Here is a 26,478-nt window from a genome sequence, read left to right as displayed (position 1 = left end):
AAATAAATGTTTCATTAATCACTTTTGCTATATCATATGTCAGAATAGATCATTTAAATAACATTGATTATTAAATCTTCCATGATAACAGAACTCACTTAAGATTTCAGTATACAAATGGATAGAGATGTAGAGAGGCTCTCTAAAAGCAGAGAAGAATATGAAAACTTCTAAAGGATAACAAGATAGGAAGGCAGGGAAATATCCCCTTTGAAAATGTACTATCTTTCCTATTTCCAGCATGTAAGTTGGGACAATGGCTACTTCAGAAATACCTGAGCACACTTAAAAACAATACAACTAGCGGAGAACATGAAATCTCTCTAGACCAGCTCTAAAACAATAGCCTGTATCAGAACCCTAGAAGGCTTGTTAGTGCACAGATGGCTGGGCCCCACCTCCACAGTTTCTGTCCAGAGCGGGGGTCCCAGAACTTGCGTTTCTAACAAGTCCCCAGGTGGTGGTGATGCTGCTGCTCCTAAGACCTTACTTTGAAAACCATTGCTCCGGAGTCAGATTCAACAGCTGATACATTAAAGTCAAACAGCTTTACTCTGTATCTTTTTTGTTGTTCTTCTGAATCACCACTGGTCAAGTGCGGTTGAACAGTGAGAGTGAAAAATGAGCAAGAACACAAATGGGCACTGAATCAATGTAAAATATTCAAAACAGTCACACAAAGGGAAGGTGGCTGGATCTTACCTTCTGTGAGGATTAAGTCATGAAAGAATTATAAAAGTCATTATTCTCTGAAGGGTAAATTGTCCTTGACTAATGGATGAAAAATATGTGGCAACGAAGAAATTCTTATGATAATGAGCCCCGGGGTCCAGGCTCTGGATCAGTTGTTCTCATGATGGCAGAATCACGTGGGGAATCAGAAGGTTATTTGGAAATAAACACACAGAAGATTGTGAGTCTGCCTAGAAGGTGCTCTGCCCTGTAGAAAAGAGTGTCTGAATTTCCATAACGGGACTCGCCGAATACCAAATGGCAGCTTCAACATGAATCGACATGAAAATGGTGAGGTCAAGAAAGATTTGACTGCAATGCTAATAACAACTAAAACTATAGAAAAAGGAGGTAATTGAGAGAATCTAAAATAGACACCTCAGTACACAACAGTGAGGTCAACTGTCATCTTGGTGATTCTAGCAGTTTCATTCAAAGTATCCATTTTAAGAAACTGAGTGGCCAATGAAAGCTTCCACCAATTCTAAAACGATACTTCCAGTGAGTGGCTATGTAAGCAGGCCTTCACTACCTACAGCCAAAGTGGCTGCTGTGAGGCTGGTTAATCACATTACTGTAGGGCACGAAGACCATGTGCCTCTGAAGACGAGAGAGGGAAGAGGGACTGCAGAGATGCTGTCTGGCAGCCTAACAGCTCATAAGGGCACTTCTCTCCAGCAAGCTGTTTCTGATACTCCGGTGATATCACCATACTGCACCCAGAAAGGTTTGCCAGAGGGACACTGAGGTCATGGGGTGATTTGGTGAGGCCCACAGCTTGCTCAGGGCTCAGCCTACTTCATGGGACTCAAAAATGAATTAAAACTACAGTTTAAAAGCCCTATCTTCCACCTGGTTCCCATCACTGTTTTTGGCTAGCAGTAAAAGGACCTGTCAGGTCCTATCTGCAGGAGGTAAAAGGGGGCAGCACATTTCAGGGGGAAAGCAAATAAATGTATTTGCCAGGACGGTTTCGGGTTTACCAAACAGCAGGTAGGGCAGGCAGCACCGCACCAATCCAAATAATTGCAAGGGCAACATTTCTCTCAGCTAGACCACCTGACATCACAGGGCCAAGCAGAAGGTATGTTTTCAGTTCATAAATTGGAGCAGAGTTCAGATGGGAGCTTCTCCAACTATCTGACTCAGGTACCTACATTTTGGAGGAAATTTTTTCTCTTGGGATCAATTCACAATACCACCATCTATTCCCGTTTCTTGATGAAAACCACACATGTGATCAGAAATTATTTTTAAAGCAGCCTTCCTGAAAAAATATTCAAGGAATTAGAAAGAAGAATCAATGTATCATTTTGATCACTTAAAAGCACCTGTCATGGTCACCGAAAACAGGCTGAGAGTGAGGGGCCAGGACCCAGGTGAGTCAGTGGGAGCCTCCAAGAATGTTTCCTGATCAGCCAGGGCAGGACTCCCTCCCCAGTCCCGTTCCCGCCAGCCAAAAGCATGAAGGGGACCAAGCTTTTCACGATATTTTCAATTTACTTTGAGTATCATGAAGTAGGCCAAGTCACAGACAAAAAGTTCAGAAAAGTGGATAGATACGTGCAAGAAAAATGGATTAAAGATTTAAATGTAAACACCTAGAAGAAAAGAGACAGAAAAAGTTCCTTGACATGGGTCTTGGCGATGATTTTTTAGATATGATACCAAAGGCATAACCAGCAAATACAAAAATAAACAAGTGGGAACACGTCAAACAAAAACACAAACCAAAAAACTACATCAAACAAAATAACAAAACTAAATACAAATACTAAATCAAACAAAAATAGCAGAGCTTCTGCCCAGCAAAAGAAACCATCAAAAAAAATGAAAAGGCAACCTACAGTACGGGAAAAAGTATTAGCAAGCCACACATATGATAAACAGCTAATATCTAAAACATATAAGGAACTCATACAACTCAATAGTAAAAAACAAACAAACAAAAATGTTTTGAAAACCCAAATAATCCAACTAAAAAACGGGCAACAGACCTGAACAGGGATTTTTCTGAGACAGACACACAAATGACCAACAGTTTGCATGCAGGAAAAGGCGCTCAACATCACTAATCACAGGGAAATGCAGATCAGAACCGCACTGAAACATCACCTCACACCTGTGGGGATGCTTTTAGCAAAAAGACAACAGATAAATGCTGGCGAGGATGTGGAGAAAAGGGAACCCCTGGGCACTGTCGGTGGGAATGTAAACTCGTGTAGCCACTACAGAAAAACAGTATGAAGGTTCCTCAAAAATTAAAAAGAGCTACCATCTGATCCAGGAATCCTACTTCTGGGTATATATCCAAAAGAAATTCAATCACTCTCTTGAAGAGATATCTGTACCCACCCTCTAAGGTCACCGGAACATTATTCACAATAGTCAACACATGGAAACAGCCAGTGTCCACTGATGGATAAATGGATAAAGAAGATGTCTCTCTCCCTCTCTCTCTCTCTCTCTCTCTCTCTCTCTCTCTCACACACACACACACACACACACACACACACACACACACACACACACACAGGAATACTATTTAGCCATGAAAAAGAAGGAAATCCTGCCATTTGCAAAAACATGGATAAATCTCTGGAGCATTATGCTAAGTGAAGTTAGTCAGACAGAGACAAATACTGCGCAATCTCACTCGAGGATCCTAAAAAAACTCACGGTAACAGAGTGGACTGGCAGCTGCCAGGGGGGAGGCTGTGCGTTGGGGGTGAGGGGAAAGGGGGCCATCGTGATCAAAGGGCACGGACCTCCAGTTACAAAATGTGTAAGTTCTGGGCCCTAAAGTACAGCACGGCGACTATAGTTAACCATACAGTATTATATACCTGAAAGTTGCTAGGAGAAGAAATCTTTTTTGTTGTTCTTACAGGTGGGGAAAAAAGTAGCCAGTAGGCAAATGTGGCTATTGAGCATTTGAAATGTGGCGAGCCGGAATTGAGATGTGCTACAAGTATAAAATATACAACAGGTTTAGTATATACATTTTTAAAAGATTGCCAAGTATCTCATTGACAACTTTTTACATTGATTACTTGTTGAAATGACAATATTTTTGATACACTGGGTTGAATAAAATTTATTACTAAAATTAATTTCACCTGTTCTTTTTAATTTTTAAAAATGTGGCCATTTAAAATTACATATATAGCTTACATTTGTGGTTTGTATTAAAATTCTATTGGATGGTATTGGTCTAGAGCCTAACTTTAATAATTCTCTAACCACCCTTAAGATATACAATCCTTCCATCACACCACTTTTTTACCATATTTTAACAACCCTTCACTAAATTCTGATTTCCCTCTTTAGCCAGCTCAAATTCCATGGCCCATATCACTATAATATTTTCTTTAAACATACCAACTTATCCTTCTCTCTTTTTATTGTATTCAGCTGGGCAAACTCAACCTCAGGAAATTCAACATTCCATGGCCCCTCAGGTATCTAGAAACCAAGTAGTGGCCCAATTTTGTCATCACTAATTCTCCTCCTACTGGAAGCCCAAGTGGCTTGACAGCAAGCACATAACCAGTAAGGGGCCGAATGAGCAACAGTTCTAAAGGAAAGATCATTAGTCAAAAAGACCTGAATGGGTTCCTATACTCAAATCTGCCTCAGCCCAGCTGTGTGAAAGTAGAAAGCAACTTCACCTCTTTGGAGCTTGAGCTCCTTGTATAATACGAGGCTCTTAGTGTTTCTAGCTCTAACACGCTACGACTTGGTGAAGACAATAGAAGTCAGTATGAACATGGGGTTATGAGTAAACGCTTTTGACACTGTCTGTGCCCGGGCCAAAAGCAGCAGTTTGCATGCAGGTAGTTTGTTTTGGAAGGGGTCCCAGCGAGCAGGAGTGAGTGGCTGGGGTTGCTGAATGGGGAAGGAGGAAAAAGCCACATACAGATGTGTTATCAAGCTGCTCCATCTCACTGGCACCCTTTGAGAAATCTGAGGAAATTCATCTCAGAACTGTCACTCTGGGGAACATATAGGGAACACACTTATCCAATGGCTCCCAGTGAGTTAGGGTGGCCCACCAGGCCGCCACTGCCAGCACATCGGGGTGATGCATGTGTGCACCCCTTAGTGTCAGAGAACATGTGGGCTCGGGGCAACGCTATGGTCGTCCTGGGAGAAGCTGACCAAAGCCGGCTCTGAACTTGTCACCAGAACAGCAGCTGGAGCAGGATGTGGGGCTGGGAGGATCTGCTGTGAGGTACAGAGGTGTCGATGACAGCCACTGTCGTTTTTTAAATTTACCTCCCTGCTTTGAATATTCTGCCCAGCTTTGTCCACCTGGGGAAATCCTTGGCATAGACACTGTCTTAATAAGTATGGTTTCGAAATGAAAACCTACAGCCAAAGGTTGCAATGGTGGCTTTGCTTTTAACTATGGATCACTCACTTGTCCCTTAAGCTCATGTCTTCATCTGAAAAATGGAGAATAACACATCCACTTCACATTCTGAGAAAGGCTTAAAGCCAGAGTGTTGTCATTCAGTGGTTTTAAGAACTTCAGTAACATTTAAAGACAGAAATTGACTATTGAGCCAAGAGCTCCTGCCTGCCCCAACCTGCCCATTTGCAGATTCCGAGGCCTTCAACGTATAGTTCAGCTCTGCTCAAGCCCTGGATGTTGAGGGCTTTTCTCGTAACCCCACTGCCACCCACCCCCAACTGCAATGTTATGTGTAGGCTTCTGCCTGGCTTCCAAATGTGCGTTCCAGGTCCCCAACAGCGAGGTCCCAATGGCCTTCCCAGCCCTTGTCAACTTCTCCTCTAGGGGGCGCTAGGCTCTGCCAATGTAGCATGACTGAATGGGGTCCTGCTTCAACGTGGACCTCTGGAACCTAAACACAGATGGAGGCACGTGTGTGCAACACACTGCCCGGGGATGACTGCTGCAGCGTCCTCACCAAGCAGTGCAAAACGGAGAAAGCCCACATAGGATACCAACACTGATAGCTGAAATTATTAAATTCCTACCTTATACCAAGCCTGTTGTCAGGGGCTTTATGGGAGTTATCTTACTTACTTCTCATAATAGTCCTTCTCATAATAGTGGGGAGTAAGCTTTCTCCCCACTTTGCAGGTAAGAACACCGATGCTCAGAAGAGTAACTGACCCAAAGTCACTCAGTTAGTAAGTGGTAGAATGAGAGTCTTAACTCAGATTTATCTGATTACAAGGCCCCTGCTCTGTATTAACTGACTGCTACCCTGTTTCTCCAAGATGGGTCTCAAATCTGCCATGTCTCCTGCGCCATTAGAAACCATGCTCTTTGTCAACCTTCTGGAGCCAGCTCAGCCCCCTGCTCCTGGCTTTGCCCAGACCTGGCTTCCTACCCTCTCCCCTTTCCCAGCATGTTGAGGAGTTGATTGTCCAGGAAATTCTATGCTGACTGAAGCTGGCCTCTTTTGTGGCACATTACATTGCTCTATCAGACATCTGATTTGGGCAGACTTTTGAAGGTAAAATGTAATAATAACTTCTGGAGTGTTCTTTAAGTGAGGATGAAATTGAGGTCCATTACTAAGTTGCTAGGATGAGTGATGTGTGCTGGATGCCAAGAAGAGCAAAAGAGAGCTGGGGGGGTGGGTGAGGCAGGGAGAGCAGAAGGTGCTCAGGGACTGCACTGAACTGGAGTTAACAGCATGCAACTTTAGAAGCAAAGCACTGTCCTGAAATACCAACATTTAAAACCATTTTTTTCCCAAAGTGTGTTTCTTCCTTATTACTCTCCACATACTGTATCCATATGTGCCATTCACTTTTGCACTGGCAACCATACTCTCCAGGTTCCACACGTTCTTCAAGTCCTGACCACTTAATTAAGGAGACAAATGCTGGCTGCAGGCGGGGTGTCTCCCAGGTAGACTGGTGATGCCGGCCTCCTGCTGAACCCTGAGACTGGGAGCACCTTATTACCACTTCCTTCTCACGTGCAATTCCCAGCAGGCCCCACAGACGGTGCACTAATCTGCAGGACCACCGTCTCTGCATTTGGTGTACCAGTGATCTTCTGAAGCTCCAAACGCAATTAGAGAAAATTTATTTGGAGAAAAAATTGCCAATAAAGGGACAGCCCTGTAAGAAAGAAAGTAAATAAACTCCTGCAGAGGGAAGAAGTGTCTTGGTTTTTAGTCATACACAGCAGTAAGGCTGATTAAATTCCACAGGAGTATAAGCTGACAAATAAAGCAGCGGGAATGTGATAATGAAGGTCTCACAGCTTCCCAGCCACTTAGCCTCCCAGAAGCAAGAATGCCGAAACCCTTTTTATTACTATTGGGAGGAAAGGAAAATACCAAGATCGAGAATTCGATTTACCGCCCTTAACTTTCTAAGCATCTTATAAATAACTGTATCATTAAACAAAGCATGGTGTAGAATTTAATTTTAAAAAGTGCACCTAAAAATGAGACACACCTCCTCTCTCTTCAGAAGAGCATGTTCTGTGGTGAGCAAAGACATGCTAGCACCGACATAGCTACGTGGTACTGTGAATGCGGTAGCTGGAATGGAAAATAAAAGAGCTAAAATTTCCAGCAATTTCTGTTACAGGTCACCTGTGCTTTTCAACAAATAACCCCTCTGTGATTATGTCCGTATCTACAAAAAGGTGATGATTATTTCTCATCTACCCCAGAGAATCAGAAGACAAGGAGAACCTACAACAAAGGCTATTTGTTTAAAGACCTTAAAAAACAACAGCCCCTGGTTGGGTGTGTGGATGTGGGCGAGGCTCTGCATCTGTGGGGCAGGGAGCAGATGGCAAATGCTCTTAATCCTGCTGCAAACTTAATTTGAAATAAAAAAAAAAACAGCTTTCTTTTTTGGAAAAGATCATGTTTATTAGTGAACTAATAGTGAACTTGTTCCCCTCTACCCCCCCCAAAGATTTTATAATTTAAAAAAATAAAAAGATTGCTGAGAATGGATACAGTAGCCTCTAAAGTATCTTCAACCTATAAGAGTCCTAAGGTTAGAAATTTCAAAGAAAATACATTATACAATATAGGTATTTAATAAATTGATCCAGGACCCCATAATCCTATGGAATATGTTGTAACAGCATTTCTCTGGTACTGAGGAAGAAGCGCTAGTGCATCATAGCAAACAAGCAAAATATCTTGGGCTTTCTTTAGAACAGTTGAAAAGGCTTGCTTTCCTCCTGTGTCTTCATCATGTCGCATCCTGCATTTATAAAGAACCAATACATAAGACCATAGTTCTTGCCCTTCTCCATGCCAGAGGGATGGACTTCAAGTAATGAGACTCCCTCTTCTCTTTTCTTTTCTTTTATTAAACATTCACATTTTAGACTTATGCAACCAAATGCATGGCCCCTTTCAGTGAAGTCACTGGGACGGAATATCCTTATTTCAATGATGCTGTCAATGCTCCAAACTGTTCTTGGAATTATCTTCCGAGCCAGTGCATGAGCCTGCTAAGCAAAATGGCCTCACCACTCATGCCTCCAGGGAAGTATGAGAAACACACAGCTCTTGCCTTGTAGAACCTCACAACCCACTATGTGTTATTCCATCTTACCCTGATCATTACGAGAGAAAATCTTCAATCAACAGTCACCGGGTATCTCACCAGAGGCTCAGATTGTTGCATTATGCAGCCCCAAGCGAGAGCAGTGCTGCCAGGGGAGATGCAATCGGAGCCACACATGTCACAGAAAATATTCTGCTGGCTGCATTTTTAAAAAATAAAGAGTTAAGATTAATCTCAATATAGTGTATTCAACCCAATGTAACAAGAATATTATCATTTCAACACGTAATCAATATACAAATTGTTGAGATCATCTTTTATAATCTTTTTTCGTACCAAGTGTTTGAAACTCAGTATTTTACACTTACAGCACTTCTCAATTCAAATTAGCCACAGCTCAAATGCTCAACAGTCACCGCGGACAACAAAGATCTAGGTCCTTTTCTCCCTGGAATAATGAAGGCTCGTGCACTACTTAGTACTGGATGAGCTGTTTTTCTGGGCATTTTCTTAATTCCTTTAGCTTGTGAGTAGATGACCATGGTATAAGAAAATTCACTATAACACTGAGCAGGTCTTGGTCTTATAACAAAAAACTTTATTAGAAAGTCAATCTGACACTTGCCAGAAACTACGGAAATTAAAACAAATGGTAAAGAAAGGTCTAGAGGCTCTTCCACCCATCCACAATTCGGCCTCTTGTTGGCCTCGGATGGTGGTCTAGCTTGGAGAGGCTGCATGTGGTCTTTTCTCAAAGCTGAGAACAGCCATATACAGCTTTGAAGAGGAAGGCCTTGCCTTTGCCTAGGACCAACAGAACCTGTGATCTAAATTTCCTAACGGTTCACAACCCAAACTTGCTCAAGATAAAGGAACAGCATGGGACAAGGGCCTGGGGAGGACGGGGAGCAAGCAGGGCTGGAGAAGCTGAAATAGAAAATCAGCTTAGGACCAGCAGGATGGAAAGGAAAGGAAACTGAAGACCCAGGGCGTGCCTCTGAAGACCCATCATCCCATCATCCTGGGAGACCAAGGCAGGCCAAGGCCACCGGGCAGGAGTGCAGACCCCACAGCCCAGACCTGAGCACAGAAGTCCTTCATGTCTGTTGTGTGAGACGGGGGCACACTCTTTAAGGGAAGTCACACTAACCACCATCCAGATTTGCCAGCCAGTATAAGCTCAGTGTCAAAGAGCCTGGGCTTCCAGCAGGCATTCAGTCCTCGAAACGCTGAGTGAACTCCTTGGCCATGTGGCCATGAGCTAAACTTCTCATCCCTCTTCCCACAGGCACTCAGGGGGAAACCAAAGCTCTGGCCCAAGCTCTGAGTCAGAATACTGGGTGATTTATTTGTGAATGAATGGAGTCGATATCCTTTAAAAAATTTTAAATTCTTCCATCAAAGGATCAAAAAAAGAGTGAAAATCTGAGATTTTGAACTTTAAAAAAATCCATGAAATCAATTGTATTGTTCCCTAATTTGCCCTTGTTTGTTCCAGCCAAGCAAAGTTGACTAGCATTCCAGGAGGATGTGTCCTGTTATACTGAGGGGTGTGTCCCTTTGAACACTGAGGGGAAGGCTGGACTGGCCTCGTCACCATGCCCAGAACACAGCTTTGCTTCTCCCGTCCTGCATATCTGCTCAGGCAACCATCCATGCCCAAAATGTCCTGCCCTGTCTTTCCAGTAACCCACTGATAACTTACCAATCATCAAGCGCAGTTTAATTTCTATCCTATCTCCTCTAGGAAGCCTCCCCTGATGGCCTCCAGTCACGACCTGTGTGGGTGTGCTGCCATACAGAACGCACGCACACTCCTCCACCTGCAAACACACCCTGAGTTCTGTGCTAGACACTGCGCTGGACTAGTTGCTCTGCATCTTTTTGGTCTTTTGACCACTCACGCTGCCTTCAGCAGCACTTCTTACACTAAGTGATTTTCAGTCTGGAGGTCAGAGAATAAACCCAAGTCCTTCTCTTCTAGGGGATGTGTCAGAGCCCTGGGTGTGGGAAAGGATGTCTCCAAACCTCGCACTACTCTGGCCCCGTCCACGACCCCCGGGGGAATCTGAGACTTCTGCCTCACACTGACTAAAGGCCAGGACCACTACACGAGGTGTTCTGTAAGGCCCTATCTTATTTAGCTTTGGGTCTCCTCAGAACCAGTACACTGTCATAAATAAAATATAGAGTCATCATGCATATTCAGTAATTCCTATTACTAAGAAGAAAAATGATTATCTCACCTGGTCAGATGACCTCACCTGGGGACAGCCTGATGACCAAAACCCACCACAGACACCGACTATGCCATTCCCTTCAGGGCCTCACAGAAGCGAGCTGTATGTCCTGCGCACAGGGCACTTGGGGGGACTGGGTTTCCAATGGGCCTCACCAATCAGCCTGCTCTATTACCTTTGGATTTGAGAGGCAACTTCGAACTTAACACCAAAGTGGGATTTTACATGGACCATAAAGCCAGCATTCTCATCCAAACACAGCCCTCCCTTCTCCTCTCCCCCTCACTACTTTCACACTTTTGATTAATTTGTGTATGTCTGTGTATATCACAATATGTCACTAGACCACAGGCTGTTTTAAGGACACAGATAAAGTTGTTTGTTTGTTTGTTTTGGTAGTCTCCACAGTGGTAGATGCTATTCTTAACATTCGTTAAGTTTTTTGAAATAATTCCTATTTTTAAAAAATCCACACAAATAAGAAAGCACTCTGGGATGGGAATGATAAAAAAAAAAAATCACTGTACTTGAAACAGGCATCCTAGGAGGGGCTGATTAGAAGCGGCTCACGCTGTGAAAGAAAAATACAGAAGAGATCACAGAGATTACAGTTGGTTAGGAGCGAAACCCCTGGAAAGGAAGAAACATGTGGTGCCGATGATCTCTGAAACAGTTTCTCATTAGGAAAACATGAGAAAAGGGCCCCACACGGTTCGGGACTGCTCTGCAGGAAGGAGACAAGCCTGGAAGGCAGGATTCCGGTATACAACATCGCGTTGATGCTTTGTACCCAACTGCCAGAGTCAGCAAGAGAAGCAGTGGGGACTTTTTTCAAATATATTTTCATGATTGTTTTTAGGCCTGGCCAGGGTGGGGGGTTGGGGGTGGGGGGAACCTCATGTCTCTGAAAGCAAAGGAGAAGCAGCCGGTTTGAGGCCAAACCCAGCAGGCCCGTCGCCCAGAGAGCACTCGGGCACTCTCATTCCCAGGCCCTCCATAGAGAGCAGGTCTCCACAGACTCCTGGGAAGGAAGCAGCCAGCAGTCTCTCCTCGGCTGACGAAGCAAGGGCCTCAGATCAAGTCAGAAAACCACAGTAATCATTGTAGAAACCCAAAGCAGAGAGGAATTCTGGACAGAAAGCCAGCAAAAGCTAGCCCTTGGAACTCTCTAATTTTTGAGCAAACGCCTTGCTTCAAATATATTCCACACATACGCACAGCAGTTACCACTGCCTCAAGAGAACCCCACACATGGAGTGTAAAATGGGGGAGAATTAGACTGTTTGGGTTCTTTCGTAGCTCAAATTTAGCCCTCCTTTTTTGCTTGTTTCCTTGAAAAAACTACTACAGAGTAAAACCTTATTTTTACATTTTTGAAGATATGAATATAAACAATACACACCTTTTGTTTTTCGGTGGATAATTAGTCCCTCCTTTGAAACTTAAGTTTGTATCTTCCGTCTATCATTAACAACATTGATTTTAAAAATTCAGGACCAAAACCCATGAAATACAATCTACATTTTGCTGATTCCTAAACTAATAATTCCTAGGCCGTGAGGTTCCCTTTCACCCTCCAGCTGCCCACCGTGTATCTGCACCTGCAGCTCGCGGCAGCCCAGCTTTACCTCTGCCCTGCCTCTGGCTCTGACCGTAGGGTCCTTTCTGCACAGAGTCCACTTTTCACTTCCTCCACCCTCTGGAGCAGCCTATCTGACCTAACATTCCTCTCGCTTTCACAGGGAATTTTGGCTCCAATGAGTTGAGAGGAATGTACAATATAAGAAATGGCTCCATCTTAAATGTGACCTTTAAAATGGAATGCAAAACAAGAGGAGAAAGTAAAACCTCCCCCTCACTCCCGCAAACTGGAAAGCATCTTGCAATTTGGTCAATAAACATGCTCAGTTCAATATGTATCTTCTGGGAATTAGGCGCTCAGGAGAGGCCACTTATGAACTCACAGGCCAATTACAAACTCAGGGAGAGGCCATGTCTTATAGAAATAAGATTAATAAAAGATAAAGATTATTTCAGGCTTCAGTGAAAATAAAGATTATTTCAGGCTTCTCATGCTGAAAATGTCATGATATCAAAAATATGGTATATCGTAGCACGCAAGCAATAAGCAATATAATAAAACATTGAGGGACTGAGAAGGATCTTTGCCTTAGACTCTGGGATTCTGGAGTCAGAGGTTAGATGCATAGACTACAAACACAAGACTGTTCTGGGGACCTTTAAAATGTATTGGTTATTATTATTTTCCAATACAAGAATCAACAAACCTATAATGCATTACCACCTATTATTAATACAATTTTAAAGTGATCCAATATGCTTTCAGCATGGACATAGACATGGAAACATTAAAGGGGTGAACTGGATTGACTTGTGACAAAGAAAAGAAAATCTCATAGTTTTGAGCTGTGTGTCATTTCCCTCCATGGGCGATGTGTTAAATGAAGGCATAATTGCAAAGAGAAAGACATGGTGGACACATTACATGATTCATTGCCTGAACAGGTCTTCCCTATCTTTGTAGAAATTCATTTAAGTATTTGAAGAACCTTGTGAGACTGGTTTGCCAGCAGTCAGGTTACTTTGTTTTGGGTACCAAATTTCTATAATATTTTAATAAGTCTGCCAGTTGTATGAGCACATTTAAAACCAGTAAGTTCTCCAGTATCAGTTTTTAAGGGAATTCTATATATAAGGGTGAAAGGGACACAAGATTTAGAGGAATCAGTTAAGATGCTTTATTGCCCTGTTTGAGATAGTACTCTGCCTCTAATTCTGTGAGAGCTCAGATAACCAACGGTGAAAGTTTAGGCTCTGTAATAAACGCCTCTATTGGTTTCAGTAAAAATGTGCTACTAAATGTCCAGTCACTGACCCTCGATGGTGGACTGCTGACCCTCTGGGGCAGGACATGTCTCCACTGTGCAGCACTGGCCCAAGCATTGCAGGTCCCTGTCCTCAAAATGACTTCACCCTCAAGACACTGTGACAACCAAAACCATTTCTGCACATTCCCCAGCACTGTGGGGCCCCCCATGCCTGTCTAAATGCACCGTGGACCTCCTGTTCTGCAGACTCTATGGGCACTCTGGCCGTGGGCTGCACTCTTTCCAGCTCTCTGCAAACGCACCCAGCTCACTGCCAACAGAAGGGAGGGTTCTGCCAAAGGCTATTACCAGCACTGATGGAAGTTCTGAAAGCACAGAATTACAGCACCCTCGACTCTCCTACCAACAAAAACTCCTAGAGATAAAACTGGTCCACGTTCTCCTGTGTATTTCCTAAATCTGTCCTTTTGTCTCCATCAATGTTCTTTCCCCCTTCCTTCCCCTCCTACCTCTCTTTCCTGCCCTCACCTCCTAAAAAGTCAGCCTGCCTCCAATCACCCTCCACATCAATCCTAAGGTGAAAATCTGATCCTACTTAAAACCTTTCAGTGCTCCCCCGCTGCCTTCAGAGGACCTTCCAATTCCTTCTCTTCTGAGTCAGCTCTTAGGTCATGTGCTCCAGCCTCACGACTCGCCATTCCCCACCTTGCACTCTGGGCTCCAGCCCTGCTGAACCTCCCACATGACCTTCCCACATGACCTGCTCTACCCTTGTTCACATTTGTCTCTCACAGCTGAGAATGCTGTCCAATCCCCTTCCCACCTGCACACCATTTATCTGACCATCTTATTCCCATCCTTTAACTCTCAGAAAGGCTCCCCAAACCCCTGGGGTCTGGCAGGTGCTCCTACTGTGTACACCAGCACCCTGGCCTGCATCCAGACACTCTTCCACTACCTCATAACAATGCATTTGCTTGTCTGCCTCACTAGACTATGAGTTTTCTAAGGGCTGGAACTATGTCCTGTTTCTCTTTCTCTCTGCAATGAAAGACTGTGAATGAATGGAAAATTGGCCAACCTGTATCTAATAGATAATGAAACTGAGACTAGAGGCTGCGTAACTAATGGGCGAGAAAGCTGGGATTTGAACTCTGATCATATCCTATCAGAGAGGAAATGAGAAGGGCAACCTTTGTGTTAGAAAAACAGAATATTATGTTTGCAACGAGACAAACAATCTTTGTTAACGGCGGCAATAATTACACATTTTCCCACCTGAAAAGAGGCAGAGAGACATTACTCTATCGAGGTTGTAATTTATATGAAGTAAGAGCACAGAGAGCAGAATATAAATTGGAATTTTTCTTACTCGCTTTTTTAGATTCTGATTCTAGAAATGGATGCACTTACCCAGAAAGAGAAAACTACCTAGGAGAGACTGAACTTCAACCCCAGTTGGTTTCTGGCAAATATATATTATATATGGTTGTGTGTGTGTGTGTGTATAATTCTATATATGTATAATATATATACAAACTGTTTAAATAACTATTTATATATATAATATATATAATACACATTTACATATAAAATATACATATATACATTCCTTGTTAGGTAAATTCCCAAGGTTTAAATAAGCCACCTTAGATCACAGGCTCTCAGATTTCTGTGTACAAAAGAATCACCTGGATTCTTGCTAAAGACTAACATTCCTGAGCCCCAACGCCAGCATTTCTGATTGAGGATGTCTGTGACAGAGTCGAGAAGCTTACATAACACAAAATTAATGCTTTCAAAGTGTCCAGTTCAGTGACATTTAGCTCATTCACAATGTTGTGCGGCCATCTCCTCAAAAAGGGCATTTTTAACAGACATGCCTCTTGCGAGTGGTCCCCCAGACGGCATCTTGGGAGAAACCACCTAAGTGCCTCGACGACGGCAAGGAACCAGAAGCCTCACGGCACTCCCTCATCATTAAAAGGAGATTTTTTTAAAAAGTCAGCTTCCCCAAATATTTATACTTAGAAAAAGAAAGCGCTTTGCCTCTCTCTTCCACTAAATATAAGCATGATACTGAGAAGCTAGTTCGTCTTGGGGTTTTCTCTAGTGGTAGATTCAGCGTTTATTTGTTTGGAGGCATCCAGTGTGTCTGTGCTTACGAAGAAGAGCAGTGTCATGTGAAGTGAGAAAACTGGAAAAAATAAATCGCTGCTTTGTGATCAGCCAGACCCACCTCCTGTTCCCTTGGGTGCTAAAAACATTATTATAGCACATTATTAAATTCTACTTTGGGCAGACAGGTTGTCGACAAACGCAGAAAGAGTCTCTCTCCAGAGGAAGAACTGCCAATTAAGTTTCTCGTTACAGTCAGACTCTCATCTAACTGTAAGGACAGAGGTTGTTCTGATAAAGTTCACATAAATGCGTACTCCATTACAGGCAGGCCTCGGAGATACTGCAGGTCTGGTTTCAGACCACCGCAAGAACGTGCGCATCACAATAGTGAGTCCTAATCTTTTCCCTGGTAGAGGGGCTGTCATTCAATTAGTAAAAAATGAGACATCTGCAAAGCACAATGAAACGAGGTGTGCCTCAAACAGCTACATGGAGTCTTTGAGATCAGTTTATTTTCAAGGTTTTAGAATCAGTTTTCCTAGTTTTAATTCATGATTTAGTTGCTCTAGAGCTGGCTGTAATTTGAGCTAATTTTACTCAGGGTCAGATTTCTTTAAATATTCCTGAAGTTCAGCAACTATAAAGACCAGCCATGGTGACAGGAACTCAAGTTAAAATGGCAGCTTCAATAATAGCCACCAGTGCCTCTTCTCTTGACGAACACCCTGCTAAAATAACAAAGACACAGGCCAGGTGAAAGCTCATCACATGGTGACAAAGCAAGGCTGCCCGACAAACCCATGATGCCGTTCTCAGAGAAATGCCCATAGCTGTACAGCTGGAGGAGCTGGACTAAGGAAACAAGGGCTGGCCCACCCCGTTTGCTGGACACCAAGGCACGCCACCTATGTGAACAGAGGCAGGGAGGCAGCCTGGTAGGGACAATGCTAATTTTTGACAGGACCGGAGAAGTATTACCTCTTCAACTTTCCACACGCAGGGGGAGACCGCAACTCCCAGAAAAAACATAGACGACAGGAGTCTGGCAGGGCAGCACACTGTATCCCGGGAAGTGGCCCCGAAAGGAGGGCCCTGAGGGTATGGAAATAGGACGAGTCTGGCAGCGGTGCATGCTGGGGCCGTTCTGGCGTGTCAGAGAACCAGGCAGCCAGAAGAGCCCAAAGCAGGTCGTCCGGTTCAGTAGAGTACGGGACACACGCTGCCCGCAGCCCACTGGAAACTCAGTGAGTCGTGTGCATCCACCTGACCTCGGCTGCCGCTCCGAGAGGGTATGAACCAGGGACCAGGGAGCACAGGCCACGAGATGGCCAGGCCCACTGTGCGGACGGACCCTTCACTACTGATTCAGAGTAACAGTATAGAGCTGGTCATGATTTATTATAGAAATAAAGATTTCAGAAAAGTTCTATTCCAGAAAAGCATTAGTTCTATGAACAGAAGTGAATAAAGCCAAAAGTAGAGAGAAAGGACAATGGGATGAAGGAAATGGGAAAGAAGATGAAAAGTGAAAGCACAAATGCTCGGGGTTCACAGGTGTGACATCAAGATCTCGGTTAGAATTCTGGCTCTTCCATCTGTCAGACGAGGGGCACTCCTGGTCCATTTGGGCTGCTATAACAAAATGCCACTGGCTGCCTAGCTTATAAACAGCTGAATAGTTCTCACAGTTCTACAGGGTGGGAAGTCCAAGATCAAGATTAGCATGGTTGCCTTTCGGTGAGGAGCTCTTCCTGGTTCATAGCCAATGCCTTCTTGCTGTGTCCTCATATGGAAGGGGGAGGGGAGTGCTAGGCATCAATCTGGGGTCTCTTATAAAAATACTAACCTTATTCATGAGGGCTCCACCCTCAGACACAGCACCTCCCAAAGGCCCCACCTTCTAACACCTCGTATTGGATGTCAGCATTCCAACGTGTGAATTTGGGGTGACCAAAAACATTCAGACCATAGCAGTGGCCTTAGGAAAATCACTTAACCTCTTTAATTTTGATTTCTTCACTTATAAAATGGGGACAAAGAAACCTATTTCACAAGGTTACGTTGAGCTTTAATGCTTACGGCATGACCAGTAAAGAGAAAGTACAGGCAAAGCACTAGAACAGGGCCTGGGCATGGAGTTAATATTTCTTAAACAGTAGCCATTTTTATTACTGAGAACCTCAGAAGAAAAGAGAACTGACTGAGGCAAACACAGGATTGCAAAGAACTAAAAGCAAAATCAATAATAACCTACGTCGGAGATGTTAAAGAGCAGAATTAAAACTGCAAAAACACCTAACTAGTAATGTAGAGGAGCTCCAGAAGACTGAGAAAAAGGACAAAAACTGAAAACGATGAGAGAAATGCTGAGTCAGGGATTTAAGCTACTAATTAAAGATATTTTTGAGAAATAAATCAGGCAGAACAAAAGCAATAAACTAAAATATGAACAAGGCAAACTTCCTGGAGTGAAAAATAATCTCGGCAAGCAGATCAAAGGGCCCACTACATTTCAGGCAAAATTAATTTTAAAATATTTTAAAGACCCACACCTAGATATAATTCAGCAAAACATCTAAACTATGGAGATAATTAAAAGAACAAAGCCTCAAGAAAAGGTTTCAGGGACCAGCTTAACCAGAAAGATCTTTCAAACAATCTGTAAACTGTTCCAGAGCATAGGGAAAAAAAAGGAAAAACCATCCAAACTATTTTTTTTATCCTCGCCCAAGGACATGCCCATTGATTTTAGAGAGAAGAGAAGAGAGGGAGAGAGAGACAGGGAGAGGAACATCAGTGTGAGGGAGAAATGTCGATTGGTAGCCTCTTATATGTGCCCCAATGGACCAAACCCGCCACCAAGGCACGTGCCCTGACTGGGAATTGAACCTGCAACCTCTGAGTGTACAGGACAATGCTCCAACCACCTGAGCCACACTGGCCAGGGCCCAGACTATTTTATTATGTGAGCATAACCAAGACAACAAAACCTGACAGAGAGAAAAAGGCCACCAACCCTACTTTTCACTTCTGAATTAATATCAAAATCCTAAATAAATCTCTAGCAAATTGAATTCAGCAGAATAATAAAAATGCATATACATAAACAAGTTGGATTTAGCCCAACAACGCAACAATGGTCCAAGATTAATATATCTATTAATAAATCAAAGTGTCAGAATGAGACAACCTTATTATAAGGTAATCCCCATTTTCTTAGTAAAAAGCACCCAAAACCATTTTTGCTGACTTGAATAAATATAATACAGATGTTTATGAAATAGTGAAATGTCTATTTAAAATAGTTATGTGTACATATTTGAAATCATATAATAAAAGATCTTAAAACATAGCTTTTTTCCCCACTTTCACACATCATGAAAAATTTTATTCCACCTCTTCCCATGCCTACTTGATATCAACACCTGCTGTCACAGGGGCCACCATGAGACACTTCAGTTTCCCAGAGCCAGCATCTTCCCTTCGGTCCGAGCACCTTCGGCCTGTGCGTGACCACTCACACACGCACGCCCTTGTTCCAGGAGATCAGTCACCTTTAAATTGTATCACTGTTGTCTCTACAGCGCAGACTGGTTTTATAAACTTAGCACTTCCAGTTCTTATGGTTCTGAGATCATTTTCCAGGAATAATTACTAAACAAGTATTAAATTTCTTGGCCTCTTTTTATTTTATTTTTTTAGTGAGTGATCTCCATAAGCTTTCAATACCAACACTGATCAATGGGCTTTACCAGGCTGTCCAAAGTAAAGCCAATTGAGAAAGACTCAGAATATGAGCGATCTCGTAAGGACTTGTGAATAAGATGTCTCCCTCTTCTCTGAAGAGTAAGTTTGGGGCGGGGGGGAACAAAGGTTATCTTATAGCAACACTTTTCACGACAGGGCATATTTACAAAATTAGAGGATGTGTATAGCACTAAAGCAGCCGCACACGGCTGCTCAGAGTGGCCCCTGGCCCCGGCCCTGCCCAGGCTCCTGGGTAGCTCAGTATTGCAGCACACCATGGAGAAAGCTCTGCTACAGCATGAGGTCTGTGGAGAACACCCAGATCATCACTTGCATCACCTCAGAGGCAGGAGACTGCAGTGGAGCCAGGAAGGTTGATGCCTGGCTCCGCCTGGCTGTGTGACCTTGGGCAAGTTAGCTCAGCCTCTTTGTGCTTCAGTTCTCACATCTGTAAGAGAACTATTGGGAGGATGAACTGAACTAATTCATGTAAAGCACTCAGAACTATGTCCTGCTCCCAGTAAGCACACAGTAAATGCTAGATTCAATAACCATGCCTGATTAAAAGCAAAGCAACCCTCTGAGTAGACTAACCAGATGAATTCCTCAAAATGCCACTTCACACCCCTTACACAGTCACTTTCCAGTAAAACTCACCCGATTACAAACTCCGACCTCATGGTGGAGTTCCCAGTTAAATTTTCAGGTTTTAGCCAAGCAATGCTAGAGATCTGAGAAAGCCTCCTTCATGAAAGGCAGACCAAAACAGAGATACAAGCAAACTTAGAAAGAAGAAAGACAATGTTGGGAGTAACAGCGGACTTAAAAATACGGGTATGTGTACACACAAGCACACATACATATAAAATGATTAAGAGCACAGGCTTTGGAGAAATAAATTATTACATCCATTAAGTGAAAACAAAACTTCACAAAAAAAAGAATTATTGGAAAACAAGAAAGAATTTTTGATAATTAAAAACTATTGTAGTTGCAATGAATTCAATAGAATAGTTACCAAATAATAATAAGAAAACCCCCCAAATAGAAGCAACATTTTAAAAACTTGGAGAGTAAAAAAATGACAAAACTAGAGGATTAATCCAACATCCAAATGACAGGTGTTTTGTAAAAGCAGGCTAGGAGAAAGGTGGGAGAGAGGGCCAAACAATTCTGAAATAAATAATACAAGAAAACTTCCCATGAAAAAGAATCTGCGTTTTCAGATAGAAAGTACTCTCTGAGCACTCAACATAACGAACAAACCAAGAACTATATCCAAAGCACATTGTGGGGCAATTATAGCAAACTATGTCTCATGAGGGGAGTGGCGTGGGAATCACATATACGACAGATTAGAAGTCAGAATGATATCGCCATAGTAAAAATGATTTTCATAAAATTTCTTCCTACAATCAACACAGATAACTTTGATTGTCATAAAATTTTAATATTAAAAAAATCCATACTTGGAGACATCAGCCTAGATTTAAATGGCTCCATTTCTGATCTGTCTTCACGATGTTACAATCTGTCTCTTTGCACTGAGTCAGAGGCCCTCCTCCCCCCGCAGTCAGCAACAGTGCTATTGACAGAGCCTGGCCCTACAGAGTGCTGAGAGCGAGCCAGTCCGAGGATTCGCTGCCCAGCTGCCCTGCGTACGAGTGACGCCCACTCATACTTTCTCAGAAAGCACTTGCTTCCGAGCATGCTCCCAGAATATTCCAATACGTGAAGCAAGGTGGGAGAGCCCATAATTCTTTGTCCTCAGACACACCGTTCTCTGCATTATGATCATGTCTCCACTCCTGCAGTTAGCATCTGTTTTAATAAGGAACTGCTAAGTGCTCCAATCCATCTTCATTTCATTTATCGAATACCATGTCCTAAGCTTTGCCAAGAGATGATTTTCTTATTGACAGGCTTACCTGTGGAGAAGATGAACACTGTGTTGTTCCAGAGCCCACGGCTTTTTAAGGCTGTGGTGACATTTCCCACTGCTTCATCCATAAGGGACACCATTCCTGCATAGTAACGCCTGTTCTTATCTTGGATAAAGTCATATGGTTTCAGGTATCCCTCGGGGACCTGGAGGGGCTCATGGACAGACTGCAGAGCAAGGTAGAGAAATAGAGGCTGGAAAGAGAGTGTGCAAATCAGTCAAGAGGGTGTGGAAGCATTAAGTCCAGATTTATCAGTTAATGAAAGCAACATCAAGATTACCCACAAAATGGGTTAAGATATTTGTAAATCATGTACCTGATAAGGGACTTGTATCAAGAATATTTAAAGAACTCTTACAACTCCATAATGAAGGACAATTAACCCAATTATAAAATGGGAAAAGAATTTGACTACATTGTTCCAAAGAAGATACACACATGGCCAAAGCACAGGAAAAGATGCTCAACATCATCAGTCATTAAGGAAATGCAAATCGAAACCATGTTGAGATGCCACTTCACACCCTCTAGGAGGTTAGAACACAAAAACCGGAAAATACCAAGTGGGGGTGAAGATGAAGGTAAACTGGTGCAGACAGTTTTAAAAACAATTTGGCAGTTCCTGAAATTGTTAAACATAGAGTTACATATGACCCAGCATCTCAGTTCCTGGAAAATGAAAGCTTATGCCCACACACAAAAACTTGCACCTGAATGTTCACAGCAATAATACTCGTTATACCCAAAAAGTGGAAACAACCAAATGTCCACCAGTTAATAACAGGTAAACAAAATGGTGTGTTTTCAGTAATATACAGCAATAGAAGGAATATTATCAGCCATAAAAAAGGACTGAAGTACTAACACATGTACAGTATAGATGAACCTTGAAAACCTCCTGCTAAGTACAAGAAGCCAGTCACAAAAGACCACATACAGCATGATTCCATTCATACAAAATGTCCAGAGAGGCAAATAACTATGGGTGCAGAACACAGATGAGTGGTCGCCTGGAGCTGCAGGCAGTTGGGGAGAAGAAGAGTGAGTGACTGCTAATGGGTCCAAAGTTTCTTTTTGTGGAGACGAAAATGTTTTAAACCTAGACTGTCATGGCTGCATACCTCTGAAGTTACTATTGAATTGTGTACTTTAAATAGCTGAAGTTTTGGGTATGGAAATTATGCCTCAATAAAGATGTTAAAAATGTAACAAAAGACACAAGATAAAAGATTAAAAATAAAACCTTGAATTCTAAAATGGCCAAGAAGGCTCTGATCCAAACAATTATAATAATAATATCAACCATAAGAACTATAGATTAAATGTCTGTGTGCTAGATACTACAAAGTTCACATAGTCCATTTCTTTAAATTCTCAAAACCACTCTACGTTATATTCATTTTACAGATAAGGTAACTGAGGCTTAGAAAGGTTACGTGACTCGCCGGAGTTGACATTAAGTGCAGAGCGACTTCCTATTGGAAACCCCACTACTATAGTGTGGATATGTACCAACAGATGCTTTAACTTTTTGCTTCATCTGGAAAATAACTGCACATATTTTAGGAGAGGGTTAGAGATTTTTGGTATTTTTATGAGAAAACAAGTGAATACCATGCTGTATTAGTTTTGATCTAGGACCAAACATAAGGCCAATTTAATTCCTGGAAACTAAGGAGTGTGACACATTGGCCTTGTGTCACCTCCACCAACTCACAGCATTTAACGTGAGTGGTGCTCCAGGTCGGCCTCTCCCTTTAATGCATCTTTCTGAGGGCACTCTCTTCTCCGTGCTTCTACAGAATTCTGTAATGAGTTGAAATGCCTCAAAAAGCCAACTAGTTCAACCCAAGAATAAATATATAATTCTGTTGAAGTATTTGAGGCATTTAAATCTCATAAATGGATGAGAAAAAGAAAGCAGACTGGTGATGGGTGTCTCATATTTCATTCTTCATTGTTAATAAATTGTTTGGAATTATCTATACTATATCCCTGTGATAGAGTATGGAACATTCATGTATAGAACTCAAATACACACCCTAAAGGTTATTTGTAGTTCAGATCTTTGGCAATTAGAAGCACTTTTTCCCCCAAATCAAAATGTTAAATAGAAATAGCTGTTGAATATCAAAGTCATCTCTTTAAAACCTATTAAACTAAAGAAGTAGGTGATGGGATGGAAACCATGATAATGTAGAACCTGTGCTTCATTTGTACATTATTTCTGTGGGAAAAAATGCCAAATTCCAACCCCAAAGGCCAACATTAAAAGCCCTGACACTACGTTAGCTCTGCCTCCCCTCTCGCTCCCCACTCACTTCCTGCTCCAGCCATGAGTCACACGGAAACCCCTGTGTTCCTCCAGACCCTGGTGAAGGGAGTCCCCGCGGGCGCTCCGCTCTGTCTGGATGGTGAGGAAGGACCCTGGGCTGAGGTGTTTGGAGGGAAAAGGACGTGGAGCGGCCTCAGTGACCTGCCAGGTGGTGAGGGCCTGCGGTGGGAGCCGCCCTGTGGGTCTTCAGCCCTAGCTAGACTAAGCCAACCCTAGCCACCAGCCAAGGTCCACAGAGGCTTAAGAATTGGAAAGCTACAACAATTTGTCCCCCACATGAAGTTTTAAAAATCAGAAAACATCACAAAAAATCTGTTTTGTTTTGTCTTGTTTTAATTTTCTTGAAAAATCAGAGTTTCTGACAACCCCATACCTGCAACCCCATCTGGAAACAAACAGTTGGAGTATGAGAATCAGAGACCTCACTCTCAAAAGCTCTCCATTTTTCTAGTCTTCCCACTGGCCCATCTGAGCAGCTTTACTAACTTAGGTGGGCAGCCTGACCCTTACAAACATGAGAGCTTGTGCCTCTGGTCCAGGCTTTCTACAGTGGGCAGGGGCGGAGGAATGAGAATGGAACCTCACTGCTTCAAAAGATGTGACCATCCGAGTCATTACGGGCAGGACAGCAACCCACATGGCTGGTGAAGGACAGAAAGGGGAAGAGGCCTGTCTGTCCCAGCCGGCAAGTGACTCCTGGAGGCGATGGCCAGGGAAAGCCAGGAGGAGTTCCTACAACCATGCCAGGGAAGTATATGATGATTCTGGGGCCATCATTAGCGGACCTTATCCACATTCAGTACAGAAATTATTCTAATCACTTTGTTAAATATAGCAAAAAGTTTCCTGAAAATCTTTCCAATAGTTATTCCTTAGTGGCTAAGGGCATGGCTGTCACTTTTGAGGGGTTAAAATGATGAAACTACAGCAACTGCCCACCTTCCCAGGGGTCAGCCTTCTGAGAAAGAGCATAACTGAGAAGAAGAAGTGAAAACAACCTCTTCAGATGCGGCCCAGCCTGTCTCGTGACTGTCCCAGGCCATCAAAGGCTTCGCACTACTTGCCGACCAGATCCTAAGAACTTCCAAGTATAGCTAAATAAGGTATTCCTTGAACAAAGCGAGTCCTCTTTCTTCCCATTTCATCAGCAGTAACTGATGAAATTTCATCAGATGAGTTTCTGATTTCATCAGAAGGTCACTTCGTGTAGGGCAAACAGCCTTACCTGACCCAGTATGGCTTTGGTCCCCAGGAGGCAGAAGGATGTATAGTGTAGCAGCCCCTTTAAGGAGGTCAGGGCCAGGGCAACACATTTTAGAGTATTTCTGTTCAATATGGTAAGAATAAAGTTTCAGCATTCACAGGGTGAATTTTATTCATGAAACAACTCATTGCCCAACAGTGCTAAATGTGAGGCATTTCTATACTGTTTTTAAATTTAAAAATTTTTAATAGAGTACTGTTCTTAGTACTACAGGGTGGCCCAATGGAAAAACAATCAACTAGGGCTCTAAGGGTCTCCAACCACAACCAGGACCCCACCTATAGCCACCAGTCCTGAGGCCCTCCCAGTGAATTTGCCTCACCTGCCAGCCAGGGCCTCTGCTGACCCAAATCAAGCAGCCACCATCCTGGGGATGAGTTCATTATTCCTTCACTGTCTACGGACTTGAGGTCTAACCCATCGTGCCTTGGCCTTTGGAGACCTGAGGGCACGTTCTGACTTTATTGACAGTCTGACTCAAAACACTGAAGTCCTGGACCCAACCTGATCCTCACTGATCTCCGGGTTTACACTGCACCCTGATCTCTCCCTTGCTCTTTCTTGGGCCCAGGTCTCTGCCCTGACCAACCCAGTTACAGCTGCCCCCTTTACACCAACCCTATCTGCACCCTTTCAAGCTTCTTAGGACTAAATAAGTGAATCCTAGATGTGAATCATAACCAAATGTTTAAATATTACATAAAAAGTATGACATTATTACTTAAAAGTTATCAGCTTGTTAATTAGAGGCTAGGGGTTCATTTCCTTTCCTTATGTCTATCACCACACTCTAAACATCCTCACCATGCTCAGACACTAATCCAGTGAGGAAGACAGTCTTATTTTCATTTGTTTAGTATATTTTCCTAACTTAAAGAATGAATTTAAAAAGCATATGCTATATTTTTAAATCGTTATTCTATCTTTGACTCCCAAATTAAGACATTCCTTTCCAAATTGTATCAGGGAAAGTAAGGCTCTACCATAAGACATTTGCATTTGCTTTAAGAAGCTTCTAGTAGATCAGACGTGTGAGACAACACTTATTTTTATTCTGCAAAGTGCTGGGGGGGTGCTATTTTTACCAAAAGGTATTTTAAGAATATGTCACTTTCACACTGTAGTGTTAGTGCTGGGGGAACCATCTCCTAGCAAAAGAGAAAGGACCCTGCTTCCCACCACATGTGTGCTGGTATTAGCAGAGTCTCCCCAGTCCAGCACCAACTGCATTTCTGTTGCAAAATAGCTCTGTATGCTTTCCTCCCCTCAAGTGCTCTGTAAAATAGGGATACTTTTAACTTAGCTGGTGGATTCGTGTGAATTTCCTTAATGATTTCCATCCTAGAACAAGTTGCCTATGTTACAGCGTATACAAACAGCACTTCAGAAATTAGCACAGAATAAGATCCAGGGTGGGGGAGGTAGAAGAGGGTAAAGGGGGGATAAATGGTGATGGAAGGAGACTTGACTTGGGGTGGTGAACACACAGTACAATATACAGATGATGTACTATGGAACTGTACATCTGAAACCTGTATAATTTTATTAACCAAGTCACTCCAATAAATTCAATCTTAAAAAAAAGACCCCCCCCAAAAAAGATTCAACATTAGGTTAAAATGATAAGAGCAACTTCTGGAACTGGGGTGACACATCACTTTACTGAGCACTGAAAATGTAAACGTCTGCACTTGCTGTTTTAAATGAACTCTCTGGGATATTA

At 42.8% G+C, this 26,478-nt stretch overlaps 1 protein-coding gene across 1 annotated transcript in view; it reads right to left on the bottom strand.

Annotated features, from left to right (window-relative positions):
* Positions 1-26,478, bottom strand: part of ARSB (arylsulfatase B) — a 135,032-nt gene that overhangs the window by 84,259 nt on the left and 24,295 nt on the right. The window contains exon 4 of the mRNA XM_053912307.2: positions 21,142-21,349. Within this exon, the coding sequence (XP_053768282.1) occupies positions 21,142-21,349 (208 nt within the window). The remainder of the gene's footprint in view (positions 1-21,141; positions 21,350-26,478) is intronic.

The sequence above is a fragment of the Desmodus rotundus genome, chromosome 1 (assembly GCF_022682495.2).
Source record: "Desmodus rotundus isolate HL8 chromosome 1, HLdesRot8A.1, whole genome shotgun sequence".
NCBI lineage: Eukaryota > Metazoa > Chordata > Mammalia > Chiroptera > Phyllostomidae > Desmodus > Desmodus rotundus.
The sequence above is the reverse complement of the archived record's forward strand: the minus strand, read 5'-3'. Positions and strand labels throughout refer to the sequence as shown.